This window comes from Scylla paramamosain, chromosome 45 (genome assembly GCF_035594125.1).
Source record: "Scylla paramamosain isolate STU-SP2022 chromosome 45, ASM3559412v1, whole genome shotgun sequence".
NCBI lineage: Eukaryota > Metazoa > Arthropoda > Malacostraca > Decapoda > Portunidae > Scylla > Scylla paramamosain.
This window is the reverse complement of record NC_087195.1, coordinates 6,237,501-6,250,000: the sequence shown is the minus strand read 5'-3', so window position 1 is coordinate 6,250,000 and position 12,500 is coordinate 6,237,501. Positions and strand designations below refer to the sequence as shown.

Here is a 12,500-nt window from a genome sequence, read left to right as displayed (position 1 = left end):
CCACTCTGACAAAATTCCCCGTATGATTTTATTTATTTATTTATTTATTTATTCATTTATTTATTTATTTTTTTCAGAAGGGTTTTTAAATATAATAGTTAGGCATGTGTCGTTTTCTTTCTTGGAGTGATGGGGAGATGGGTGGGTATGAGGGGAGGGATGGGTTGGTGATGGGGGATGGGAGAAGGGGAAGATGGGGGTGTGTGAGAGGGGGGTGAGGGGGGGTGAGAGGAGGGGTGAATGGTGAAATGAGGAAGGGGGTTTTGTAGTGGGGAGATGGGGAATGGGAGGGGAGATGGGGGAAATGGGAGGGGGATGGGGTGAAAGGGAGGTGTTTTGGATGTATATTTCCTTTTTTCTTTTTTTTTTTTGTTATTTTCTTTTTCCAATTTCGTTTTTTTCCTTTTTTTCCATTTTTGGCATTCATTTTTTTCCACCTTTTCTTTTCCTTCAATCTCTTTTTATGGCATTTATTCTTTTTCTCCCTTTTCTGTTTCCTCACACATTTCTTATTCCTTTTCTCTTTTCTTTTTCTCTCTTTTTCTTATATTTTCTCTTTTTTTCTACGTATTTATTTTCCAATCTTCCTTTTTTTCCTTTTTTTTTTTTTTTTTTTTTTTTTACGGTTTTGCGAATCTTTTCAAAATCCACCTTGACTTCATTTTATTTCCGGGTATTTTCCCCTTCTATTTTCACACACCATCCCAAACCCCTTTCTTTTTCCTTCCTTTTTTCCCCCAAGTCCATCTTTCCATTCTCCTCTCTTCTCTTCTTTCCTCCTCCTACCATCCACTCTTACATTTCTCCTCCTCCTCCTCCTCCTCTTCCTCTTACACTCTTTTCCACCTCACTTTCTTTCTCTCACTCTCTCTATTTCCTTTCTCTCTTACACGCATTTTTAAAACTCCTTTTTTTCATTCCCGTTTTCTTTCACATTCGTAACGAAGCGTGGTCTTAGCTATTTTATATATTCTGGCAACCTTAAGCTGCCGTGAGACCTGAGTGTGGGGAAGTGAGGGGAAGAGAGGGGAAAGTGAAGGGAAAGTGAGAGGAAAGATGAGGGAAAGTGAGAAGAGAGGGGAAGTGAGGGGAAGATGAGGGGAAAAGTGAGGGGAAGATGAGGGGAAATGTGAGGGGAAGATGAGAAAACAAGAGGGAAATTTAAATAAAGGAAAGTGAGGAACATATAAGAGAGAGAGAGAGAGAGAGAGAGAGAGAGAGAGAGAGAGAGAGAGAGAGAGAGAGAGAGAGAGAGAGAGAGAGAGAGAGAGAGAGAGAGAGAGAGAGAGAGAGAGAGAGAGAGAGAGAGAGAGAGAGAGAGAGAGGGATGAGAGAAAGTGAGGGGAGGCAATGGAAAATGAAAGGAAAGAGAAGGGGAGAGGAGGAGGAGGGGAGAAGAGGAGGAGAGAGAACGAGAGGAAATGATAGGTGTTCAGACAGGTGAGGGGAAAAGGAGGGGAGGAAGAGAATGAAGGGTGAGGGAGGGAGAGGGGAGAGGGGAAGAGGGGAAGAGGGAGAGGGGACCAGCACACCTGTCCACCATGCTAATTGATTTTCTGAGCACTCCCTCACCTCTCTCTCTCTCTCTCTCTCTCTCTCTCTCTCTCTCTCTCTCTCTCTCTCTCTCTCTCTCTCTAGTCATGTAAGTGTTAGATCCCGCGTATTTCCCCTCCACTTTTCCACCTACTCCCCCTCCCTCCCTCCTCCTCCTCCTCCTCCTCCTCCTCCTCTTCCTCCTCCTCCTCCTCCTCCTCCTCCACAGTGGGTTAATCCTACATATATTCTCACAACCAACACACACACACACACACACACACACACACACACACGAACGAACGAAATGAGTAAAACAGAGGAGAGAGAGAGAGAGAGAGAGAGAGAGAGAGAGAGAGAGAGAGAGAGAGAGAGAGAGAGAGAGAGAGAGAGAGAGACAATGAAAGGCGAGGACAGGTAAGGAATGGAAAGGTGTGCCAGGGAGGGGGGAAATATATTGTGAAAGGTGAAAAATATATACCTGGAAACTTTCTTCCTAATTGGTTCCGATGCTTTTACTGTGATTTACTGCAAGGCGAACCTAATCTTGTTGAAATTGTGAGAGAGTGAGAGAGAGAGTGAGAGAGAGAGAGTTTTCTTTTCAATTTGTTATTCCGTAAAAGCGAACATGGCAACACCAATATTTTCATCATCACTATCACCACCAGAATCATGAAAACACTCTTGAAAACTGGAGCAACTTTCACTACAAGCTTTTTTTTAAGTGGCACAGGCAAAGGGGAAACTCTAGCGAATACTGCCGCAGGGAAAGAGATTAGCCACAGAAGACAGCGCGCCACCACATTTTTTACCTCGAGGCAGGAGGGGGAAAAAATGTCAGAATTTCGTTGATGTGTTCACCGAATGGTTTAAAACACGCCAACTCAATTTAATGCGTGTGTTGGCAAGAGGAATGTTCTGCAGCTTGGCGTGTGGTATGAAGCACATTGATATTCGAGGCGCATTGCTCTCCGACACACACACACACACACACACACACACACACACACACACACACACACACACACACAGAAATATACACACACTATGCTTGTTTAAAATGTATACTTTTTATTATTTTTATAGTTCTATTGTCAGTTTTATCTTTATCCTCCTCCTTCTCTTCTTCCTCTTCTTCTCTTCTCCTCTATTCTTTCTCTTCTTCTTTCAACCCTTTCATTTCTCGAAGGTAATTCTAAATATTTTGCACACTGCTTATAAACTCGTGAATTCTTGGATATTAAAGTGAGAGAATTAAAATTAGAGAGGCTGAAGACAGTCAGTTAGAGGAGAGGAGTTGATGAGAGGGAAGAGAGAAAGAGAGGCTGTAGACGGTCAGTTAGAGGAGAGGAGTTGATGAGAGGGAAGAGAGAGAGGCTGTAGACAGTTAGAGGAGAGGAGTTGATGAGAAAGAAGAGAGAGAGAGGCTGTAGACAGTCAGTTAGGGGAGAGGAGTTGATGAGAAAGAAGAGAGAGAGAGGCTGTAGACAGTCAGTTCGGGGAGAGTTGCTGATAGGACGAAAAGCTTTTGATTCCATCCTGTCAAATAAACCTTGTATTTTTTTTGCAAACCCCACTGAAAGAATTCAAATCAAAACCATTCCTAATTTCCTTTACCTGGCACATACCTGTCCTCCACGTCCCCCCTCCCCTACCTCCCACCTGTCCCACGCACCTGTCCCACGCACCTTCCACCACCAAAACCTGCCTTAATGATGCGGCCAATCAATAAAGGTGAAAGGTGAAGCTGGAGCAAAGACTTCAAAATAATGCTAGTTTTAAAATATACAGGATTGAAACCTAAGCTCTAGGGAGAGAGAGAGAGAGAGAGAGAGAGAGAGAGAGAGAGAGAGAGAGAGAGAGAGAGAGAGAGAGAGAGAGAGAGAGAGAGAGAGAGAGAGAGAGAGGAATGCAGTGACATAAAACAATAATAATTACTACTACTACTATTACTACTACTACGAATATGACTGCTGCTACTACCACAACAACAAAAACAACTATAACTACTCCTACTACTACTACTACTACTACTACTACTACTACTAAACTATTACAATCATTACAATCAAAAGCTGAATTTCTCTCTCTCTCTCTCTCTCTCTCTCTCTCTCTCTCTCTCTCTCTCTCTCTCTCTCTCTCTCTCTCTCTCTCTCTCTCTCTCTCTCCCTGATGAGTGTGAGTGAGAGTGATGAAGATGAGTGAACCCTCATTAGCATCTCATTTTCTTTATTTATATATTGAAAGAAAATGGAAGATGACACAGCAGAATTAATGGCCAGAGAGAGAGAGAGAGAGAGAGAGAGAGAGAGAGAGAGAGAGAGAGAGAGAGAGAGAGAGAGAGAGAGAGAGAGTTGAATGATTGAATTTGGCAGAAGATGCGATGTAAAATTTGAATTCAGTAAAGAGAAATTGAGAGAGGGAATGAGAAAATAAAGAGAGAAAACGGGAATTGATAGAGAGATAGAGAGATAGAGAGATAGATGAGGGAAAAAAGGAAAGAATGATGGAATAAGAGAGATAAAAAGACCAAAAGAAGAATAGACACAAGGAAATGAACAGAGAAATAGATAGATAGATGGACAGATAGATAGATAGATAGACAAATAAACAAATAAATAGCGAAAGAAAAAATAAGTATAAACAAATAAATAATGAAAGAAAGAAATTAAATGAAAGCAATATAAAGGCCAGAGAGAGAGAGAGAGAGAGAGAGAGAGAGAGAGAGAGAGAGAGAGAGAGAGAGAGAGAGAGAGAGAGAGAGAGAGAGAATCTTGTTTCTAAACCATCAATAGACATTCTTTGATCTGCCAAAAAGTAAGAGACCTCCTCCTCCTCCTCCTCCTCCTCCTCCTCCTCCTCCTCCTCCTTCTCCTGCAACATCCCAATTTGTCCCTCACTCTAGGAGGAAAAGTTACAAACAGTTGGAGAGAGAGAGAGAGAGAGAGAGAGAGAGAGAGAGAGAGAGAGAGAGAGAGAGAGAGAGAGAGAGAGAGAGAGAGAGAGAGAGAGAGAGACCTTATAATACTAATCTGAAAATTTTTAGCTTTACTTTCTAACCACTCAGCCCATCTCCTCCTCCTCCTCCTCCTCCTCCTCCTCCTCCTCCTCCTCCTTCTCCTCCTCCTACTCCTTCTCCTCGTCTGCATTTGGAAAGATTAGTTAAGGAAAGTTACGTGAGTGCCTTTAACTACTCCTGAGTCCCTGGAGGAGGAGGAGGAGGAGGAGGAGGAGGAGGAGGAGGAGGAGGAGGAGGAGGAGGAGGAGGAGGAGGAGGAGGATTCCCAGTAAACACTTTAATCATACACTTTCAGACATTTTTTTTTCTGAGACGAATTCTTGGACCTTCCTTGACCAGTGATTAGGAAGGAAGGAAGGAAGGAAGGAAGGAAGGAAGGAAGGAAGGAAGGAAGGAAGGAAGGGAGGGAGGGCAGTACTTATACTCAGAAGCAATATAGGAGTAGAGTGAAGGAGGAGGAGGAGGAGGAGGAGGAGGAGGAGGAGGAGGAGGAGGAGGAGGAGGAGGAGGAGGAGAACAAGAACAAGACGAAAGAGCAACAACAAGAAAAAAATAATAAGAACAGGGAGAACAAGAAGAAAAAGACGAAAAACATGAAGAAGAAGAAGAAGAAGACGAAAAAGAAGATGAAAGAGGAAAGGATAACTAGAAAAATTTGACGAAAAGGGACTCAAAATGAAGAAGAGGAAGAGGAGGAGGAGGAGGAGGAGGAGGAGGGTAATCGGTTAAGGAGGCCCTCAGAAAATCCTTGAAGTCCTACATTGAGTCCTACAGCGCAGGAACTTTTAACATTTCCCCTCAGAACTCAAGGGACGCGCCGTGGCCATTAAAGGGACAGTCAGGGGTGTCTGTTACCCTTTGGGAGGCGAGGGGAGGCGAGGGGAAGGGAGAGGGAGACGAGAAAAGAGGGGAACTAGAGAGGAAAGGGAGACGAAATGAAAAGAAAGAGGATTGGAAAGGAGAACGAGAGGGAATAGAATTTAAGGGAAGGGGAAAAGAGGGGAACTAGAGGAGAAAAGAGGAGGATGGAGGACGAAAGAAAAGGAAGGGGAAAGAGAATAAGAGGAATGGAGTAAGATAAGTCACGGGAAGAGGAGAAGCGAGGGGAAAAGAGGGGAAGAAGGGGAGTCACTGGGAAGAGAAGGGGAAATATATGATGGGAAAGAGGAATGAAGGAGGAGGGAGAGGAATGGAGAAGGGGAATGGAGAAGAAAGAGGGGAAAAGAGGGAGAATGAGGGGAAGGAGAGAAACATTTATTGAGATAGAGAGAGAGAGAGAGAGAGAGAGAGAGAGAGAGAGAGAGAGAGAGAGAGAGAGAGAGAGAGAGAGAGAGAGAGAGTTAGGGTCAGGTTAGATTAGGTCAGATCAGGTTAGGTCAGGTAAGATTAGGTCAGGTTAGGTCAGCTTAGGTCAGTGGTTTCCAACCTTTTCGAGTTCTCGGCCCCCTTCATTAAATGACAAGTTCCCTGCGCCCCTCCACTCTGGTTTAAATACTGCTATTCACTGTCATAGTCGGCACAAGTCAGAGATAAAAAAAATTATACAATACATAATTATGTATGTATTCCTTAATTACTTAGTAGCATTTGAAATAATTTACAATTGTATTAAGACAATAACATTTCATAATTCATATCCGAAATGTTTTTTCAATACTTAACCAATTATGTATTCCATCAAAATCAATAATGTTGATATATAATCATCTACTAAGTCATTTTTCTACCTTTATGAAGTGCTTACGCCCCCCTGGCAGCCCTTCGTGCCCCCTTAGGGGGGCGCGCCCCACAGCTTGGAAACCACTGGCTTAGGTTATGTTGATTGGGATAGATTACGTTAGGTTAGGCCAGGTGAGGTGAGGTCAGGTTATGTTATGTTAAGTTAGGTTAGGTTACGTCAGGTCAGGTCAGATCAGGTCAGATCAGGCTAGGTTAGGTTAGGTAAGGTTGGGTTAGGTTAGGTTAGGTTAGGTTAGGTCAGGTTCAGGTCAGGTCAGGTCAGGTCAGGTTAGGTAGTGGTTTGGACTAGTGAAAACAAAGTATTTTATCACTGAAAAATAAAAATAAGAATCGTTTATCTCTTATCATTTATTCATTTATCACAACGCTCTTGAATTTTACAAAGGCTGACCGTGGCAATAAAAGAAAACGAAAAAGAAAAAAAAATAGAAAAATTAATAATTCAACAGCGGATGTAAAAGAACATAGAAAACGCTCTTAAAAACCTACAAAGGGAAGAGAAAGAGGACAATAAGGGGTTAATTATTCAAATGACGATGTAAAAAACTTATTATGTCATTAACATTTACAAAGGGTGACTGTGTGAGTGGCGGTGGTGGTGGTGGTGGTGGTGGAGAGGATTACAAGGAAGGATGGAAGGAAGGGAGGCTGGGAGGGAGAGGGTCTGCCATGTGTCTCTCTGATGACTTTCTGCATCTTCCCTTATTTTCTATGTCAATTTTATGTTTATTTTACTCTATAGCGGATTTCTAGAGACAATCCCACACACAGAGATGTTTTTCACTCTCGCCACAACAAAACAACAAGATTCCAGTGATGTTTTCTGTATTACATTGTTACATTTTCCCCCTGCTGTGTCTTCTTCAGGTGAGGGGAACCTGGTGGAGGCGTGGCAGTCCCTTTGTAAAACACTAAGATAAATAACAAGATTCTAATGACTTTTCCTGCACCTTTTACAATGTTACAGCTCTAATGTATTGTTACAGCTCTATTTTTTTGCTCCTTCACTCTCTCCTTCTGCCGGGGGTGGGGGGTGGGGGGTGGGGGGAAGAGGAAACTGGTAGACATGCCAGGCCCTTTACAAAACACTAAGATAAATAACAACAATCCAATGACTTTTCAAGCAATTTTTAAACAGTTACACCTCTCTAATGTCTTCCCTTCACTTTTCCCTTCTGCAGGAGGCGAGAGGAGCCAGGTAGAGGCGTGTCAGGTCCTTTAAAACACCAAATAAACCACATTTCATTCATTAAGCTAGTTTTATTTAATCTTTCCTTCAATCTTTATACTGTCACACCTCTAATACCTCCCTCTCTTCTGCAGGAGGGGAGAACAACCTGTTAGAGCCGTGTCAGGTCCTTTCAAACACCAAATAAACAACATTTCATTCATTAAAGTAGTTTCATATCACCTTTCCTTTAATCAACCTCTAATACCTTTCTTTCTTCTGCAGGAGGCGAGGGGAACCTGCTGCGCGGCGTGACGGTCCCCCAGTACGCCTTCGCAGGGGGGCAGGCCACGTTGAGCTGTTCTTACGATCTCAAAGCCAAACGCCTGTACTCCCTCAAGTGGTACCATAACAACACTGAATTCTACAGATACGTCCCCACTGAGAGGGAGACGCCCATGAGTGACCAGGCAACACCCAAGTTCACTGTTAATGTACGTGGGCGTGTGTGTGTGTGTGTGCGGGATGTGGGCGTGTGGGTGTGTGAGGAAGGGAAGGTTTGGGTGTACGTCTGGGATAGTGTCGCGTGCCTGGGGATATTGCTAGGTGTGTGTGTGTGTGTGTGTGTGTGTGTGTGTGTGTGTGTGTGTGTGTGTGTGTGTGTGTGTGTGTGTGTGTGTGTGTGTGTGTGTGTGTGTGTGTGGTGCACTGCGGGTACTGGTTCAGGTGGTGGTGGTGGTGGTGGTGGTGGTGGTGGTGGTGGAGGAGGATTACGAGGAATGGTGGGAGGGAGGGAGGGAAGGAGAGAGAGAGAGAGAGAGAGAGAGAGAGAGAGAGAGAGAGAGAGAGAGAGAGAGAGAGAGAGAGAGAGAGAGAGAGAGAGAGAGAGAGAGAGAGAGAGAGAGAGAGAGAGAGAGAGAGAGAGAGAGAGAGAGAGAGAGAGGTAAGGAAGAGAATGAAGATTAAGGAAAAACAAGAACAAGAACAAGGAAATGTGAGTAAAATATGAACAAAAAAAAAAACTAAAATGGAAAGGAAGATAAGAAAAACGAGGGAGACAAAGAAGAGGAGGAGGAGGAGGAGGAGGAGGAGGAGGAGAAGGAGGAGGAAGAGGAGGAGGAGGAGCTTAATCTAACATCACTCTTCTTAGGTAATATTCACAGAGGAGGAGGAGGTGAGAAGGTGTTTTATCATGGAGGAGGAGGAGGAGGAGGAGGAGGAGGAGGAGGAGGAGGAGGAGGAGGAGGAGGAGGAGGAGGAGGAGACAGGTAAGAACTAAAGAAACAGGTAGATCAGTAATTTCTCTACGATCTTAAAGTGGCGGTGGTGGTGGTGGTGGTGGTGGTGGTGGTGGTGGTGGTGGTGGTGGTGGTGGAGGTGGTGGTGGTGGTGGTGGTGGAGGTGGTGGTGGTGGTGGTGGTGGTGGTGAGGGACTGGTACCATCAAAGTTACCTATGCATATTCTGAGAGAGAGAGAGAGAGAGAGAGAGAGAGAGAGAGAGAGAGAGAGAGAGAGAGAGAGAGAGAGAGAGAGAGAGAGAGAGAGAGCGAGAGACGATAATTGAAGTGATGTGAGATGCAATGTTTCTCTCTCTCTCTCTCTCTCTCTCTCTCTCTCTCTCTCTCTCTCTCTCTCTCTCTCTCTCTCTCTCTCTCTCTCTCTCTCATTATGCGTCATTCTTTTTTATTATCACTTTTTTTGCTCATTTATTCTCATTTTTTTATCTCATAATTACGGATTTTCTCTTTATTCTTTAATCTCTCTCTCTCTCTCTCTCTCTCTCTCTCTCTCTCTCTCTCTCTCTCTCTCTCTCTCTCTCTCTCTCTCTCTCTCTCTCTCTCTCTCTCTCTCTCTCTCTCTTACTTCATTGTTCCTATTCTTTCTCTTCCTCTCCATTGTTTCTATTCTTTCTTCCCTTTCCTCTTCTTCCCTCCTTTATTGTTCTCTCCTTCACCTCTCTTTCCTCCATATTCATGCCTCTTATTCATTCTCTTGCACCTCTTCCTCTTTTTCTCTCTCACCCTTCATCGCTGATTTCCTCCTTCCTCCATTATCATTCTCTCTCTCTCTCTCTCTCTCTCTCTCTCTCTCTCTCTCTCTCTCTCTCTCTCTCTCTCTCTCTCTCTCTCTCTCTCTCTCTCTTGTGCAGTTCATTTCTCACCTCATTTGTTTTCTTGCATCTCTTTCTCTTTCTCTCTCTCTCTCTTTTTTTCTCTACCTTTGTCTCTCACGGTTTATTTGCCTTACTTCTCTTCCCTTTCTTCTTTAATTCCCTTTACCTCTCCCTCTTTCCTCTTCTCTTCTCTCTCTTAATCTTCTTCATTAGCTCCATTACCTTCCCCCTTTCTTTTCCCTTCACCTGACTAACCAAATCAGTTCTTCCCTTCCTTCCCTTCCTCCTTCCTTCCTTCCTTCCTTCATTCATTCATTCCTAACTCCTTTTATCTTTCTTCCTTTCTTTTTCTCTCTTATTTTCTTTATTTCTTTGTCTATCTGTTTGTTTGTCTCTTTGTCTTTCACTCTTTTCCTCCTATTCCTGTTCTATTTCTATTTCTTCCCCATTCAGTTCTCAATATTCTCACATCAAGCCCCTTCCCTTATTATTAATTCTGCATCTATAGCTCTCACTTCACTCAAATTCACGCCCTTCGCTTCTCCCAGTCCCCTTGCAGGCTCAGTAACCGCGACACGACAAGAAATAATTGATTCAAGTTTCATAAAGTTAGATAAAAAAAAGAAATAGGAGGAAATGGGATCTGGAGATGAATGAGAGATGAATGGGAGATGAATGGGAGATGAATGGGATGGACTCACGAATCAAGTATCGCTGAATCAAGACGAAAATTTTAAATGATGACAAGTGGAAAAGCCAACCAAACCTTTATCATTCACCTGAGTTCTTCTATCTTCCTTTATCTTCCCTACATTCCAGCTTCCCTTACGCCCATACACCCTCACACCTCCCCTTATCTAATGTCCTCCCACCACGCCTTATCACGTCTTAATGGTTCCCCAGATGCCCTTATGAGATGGTTTCTTTGCCTCAGTTGTCCTCCCCTTACTTTCTCAGGAGCTGTTCAGAGATGACAAGAGAGTAACGCTTTCCCTCACGCGCCTGTCAGTGTCCGCCTCTGGTCAGTACCGCTGTGAGGTGATTGCAGAACACCCCTCCTTCAGAACAGAGTGGCATAAGGCAACTATGACTGTCCTCCGTAAGTATACAGTGTGGTTTCTTGAGTGTACGTGTGTGTTCGTGTTTTTTTTTTTTTGAGTGTACCTTTGTATGTATCTATGTGTGTCTTATTTGTTTATTGGTGTGTGTGTGTGTGTGTGTGTGTGTGTGTGTGTGTGTGTGTGTGTGTGTGATTTACTATTGACATTGTACTTCTATCCATGACTCCACCTCCACCTCCTCTTCCTCTTCCTCCTCCTCCTCCTCCTCCTCCTCCTCCTCCTCCTCCTCCTCCTACTCCATTCTCCTCTCCTCCAGTCACCTTCATTACGAGAGGAAACACTACTATTATCTCTATTCCTCCTCCTCCTCCTCCTCCTCCTCCTCCTCCTCCTCCTCCTCTTTCTCTTCATATTAACCATAACATAACCTGCCATATTCTCCTTCCTCCTCCTTCCTCCTCCTCCTCCTCCTCCTCCTCCTCCTCCTCTTCTTCCTCCTCCTCCTGTCATCTCTCCTCTCTTCATTTATGTTCTTTCCCCTTGTCTCATATTTCCGTCTTTATCTGATTATTATTTTTCTTCCTTTTTCCCTTTCCCCCTTCCTCCTCCTGCTCTTCCCCCTCCTCCTCTTCCTCTTCTTTATTCTCCTTATTCTTTTGCTCGTTCTGTGTCTCGGGTTTCATATATAGTTCTCTCTCTCTCTCTCTCTCTCTCTCTCTCTCTCTCTCTCTCTCTCTCTCTCTCTCTCTCTCTCTCTCTCTCTCTCTCTCATCACTGTTTTTATTAGTCTCTATCTTTTTAGTATTTTCTTTCTTATTTGCATTTTATGTGCTTTTTCCTTTATGTCTTCCTCCTCCTCCTCCTCCTCCTCCTCCTCCTCCTCCTCCTCCTTCTTCTCATCTTGTCATCACCCTTTCCTTCTTCTTCCCTCGACATCATCTCCTGCTTCTCTCCTGTCCTGCTCCTCCTCCTGCTTCTCTCCTGTCCTCCTCCTCCTTCTTCTCCTCCTCCTTTTCCTCCTCCTCCTCTTCTTTATTCCCTTCTTTTATTCCTTCTATGTCTCTCCTTCTTTTCATCAACTTAATTTTCGTGCATGGTAGAGAGAGAGAGAGAGAGAGAGAGAGAGAGAGAGAGAGAGAGAGAGAGAGAGAGAGAGAGAGAGAGAGAGAGAGAGAGAGAGAGAGAGAGAGAGAGAGATCCATTCCAATCTTTTATCAATAAACAGACAGACAATCACAGGTAAGCTTCGGCAGGTAATTAGTTATGCAAATTTTTTACCTGGTTAATTAGTCTTTCTCGTACACGGAAGGGATTTTTCCTCTCTTTATTTTCCCCCATCTGTTTTTTCCCTCTATTCTTTCTCATTTTTTCCTCATGTCCTTTCTATAAGTGTTGTGTGAGCAGTTTCTCTCTCTCTCTCTCTCTCTCTCTCTCTCTCTCTCTCTCTCTCTCTCTCTCTCTCTCTCTCTCTCTCTCTCTCTCTCTCTCTAAAGGTGTATGAATGCTTGGCCTCGTCTGTCTGTCCGTCTGTCTGTCTGTCTCTGTCAATAATGTCTTCCAGGATTATTTACTGCGATCCAAATGATTCTCTCTCTCTCTCTCTCTCTCTCTCTCTCTCTCTCTCTCTCTCTCTCTCTCTCTCTCTCTCTCTCTCTCTCTAAATCAGGTGAATAAACAGCGTGGCGATATTAATATTAATGACAAGAGAGAGAGAGAGAGAGAGAGAGAGAGAGAGAGAGAGAGAGAGAGAGAGAGAGAGAGAGAGAGAGAGAGAGAGAGAGAGAGAGAGAGAGAGAGAGAGAGAGATTAACGAGCAACAAACACTCGTTAAGGAACAACTACACTGGTATTTAGACTTTGCCTCG

General features: G+C 43.9%; 1 protein-coding gene across 1 annotated transcript in view; it reads left to right on the top strand.

The window, feature by feature from the left end:
- LOC135094354 (uncharacterized) overlaps positions 1 to 12,500 on the top strand; it is a 93,845-nt gene that overhangs the window by 54,584 nt on the left and 26,761 nt on the right. The window contains exons 3-4 of the mRNA XM_063994387.1: positions 7,746 to 7,954; positions 10,532 to 10,673. Of these exons, the coding sequence (XP_063850457.1) occupies positions 7,746 to 7,954; positions 10,532 to 10,673 (351 nt within the window). The remainder of the gene's footprint in view (positions 1 to 7,745; positions 7,955 to 10,531; positions 10,674 to 12,500) is intronic.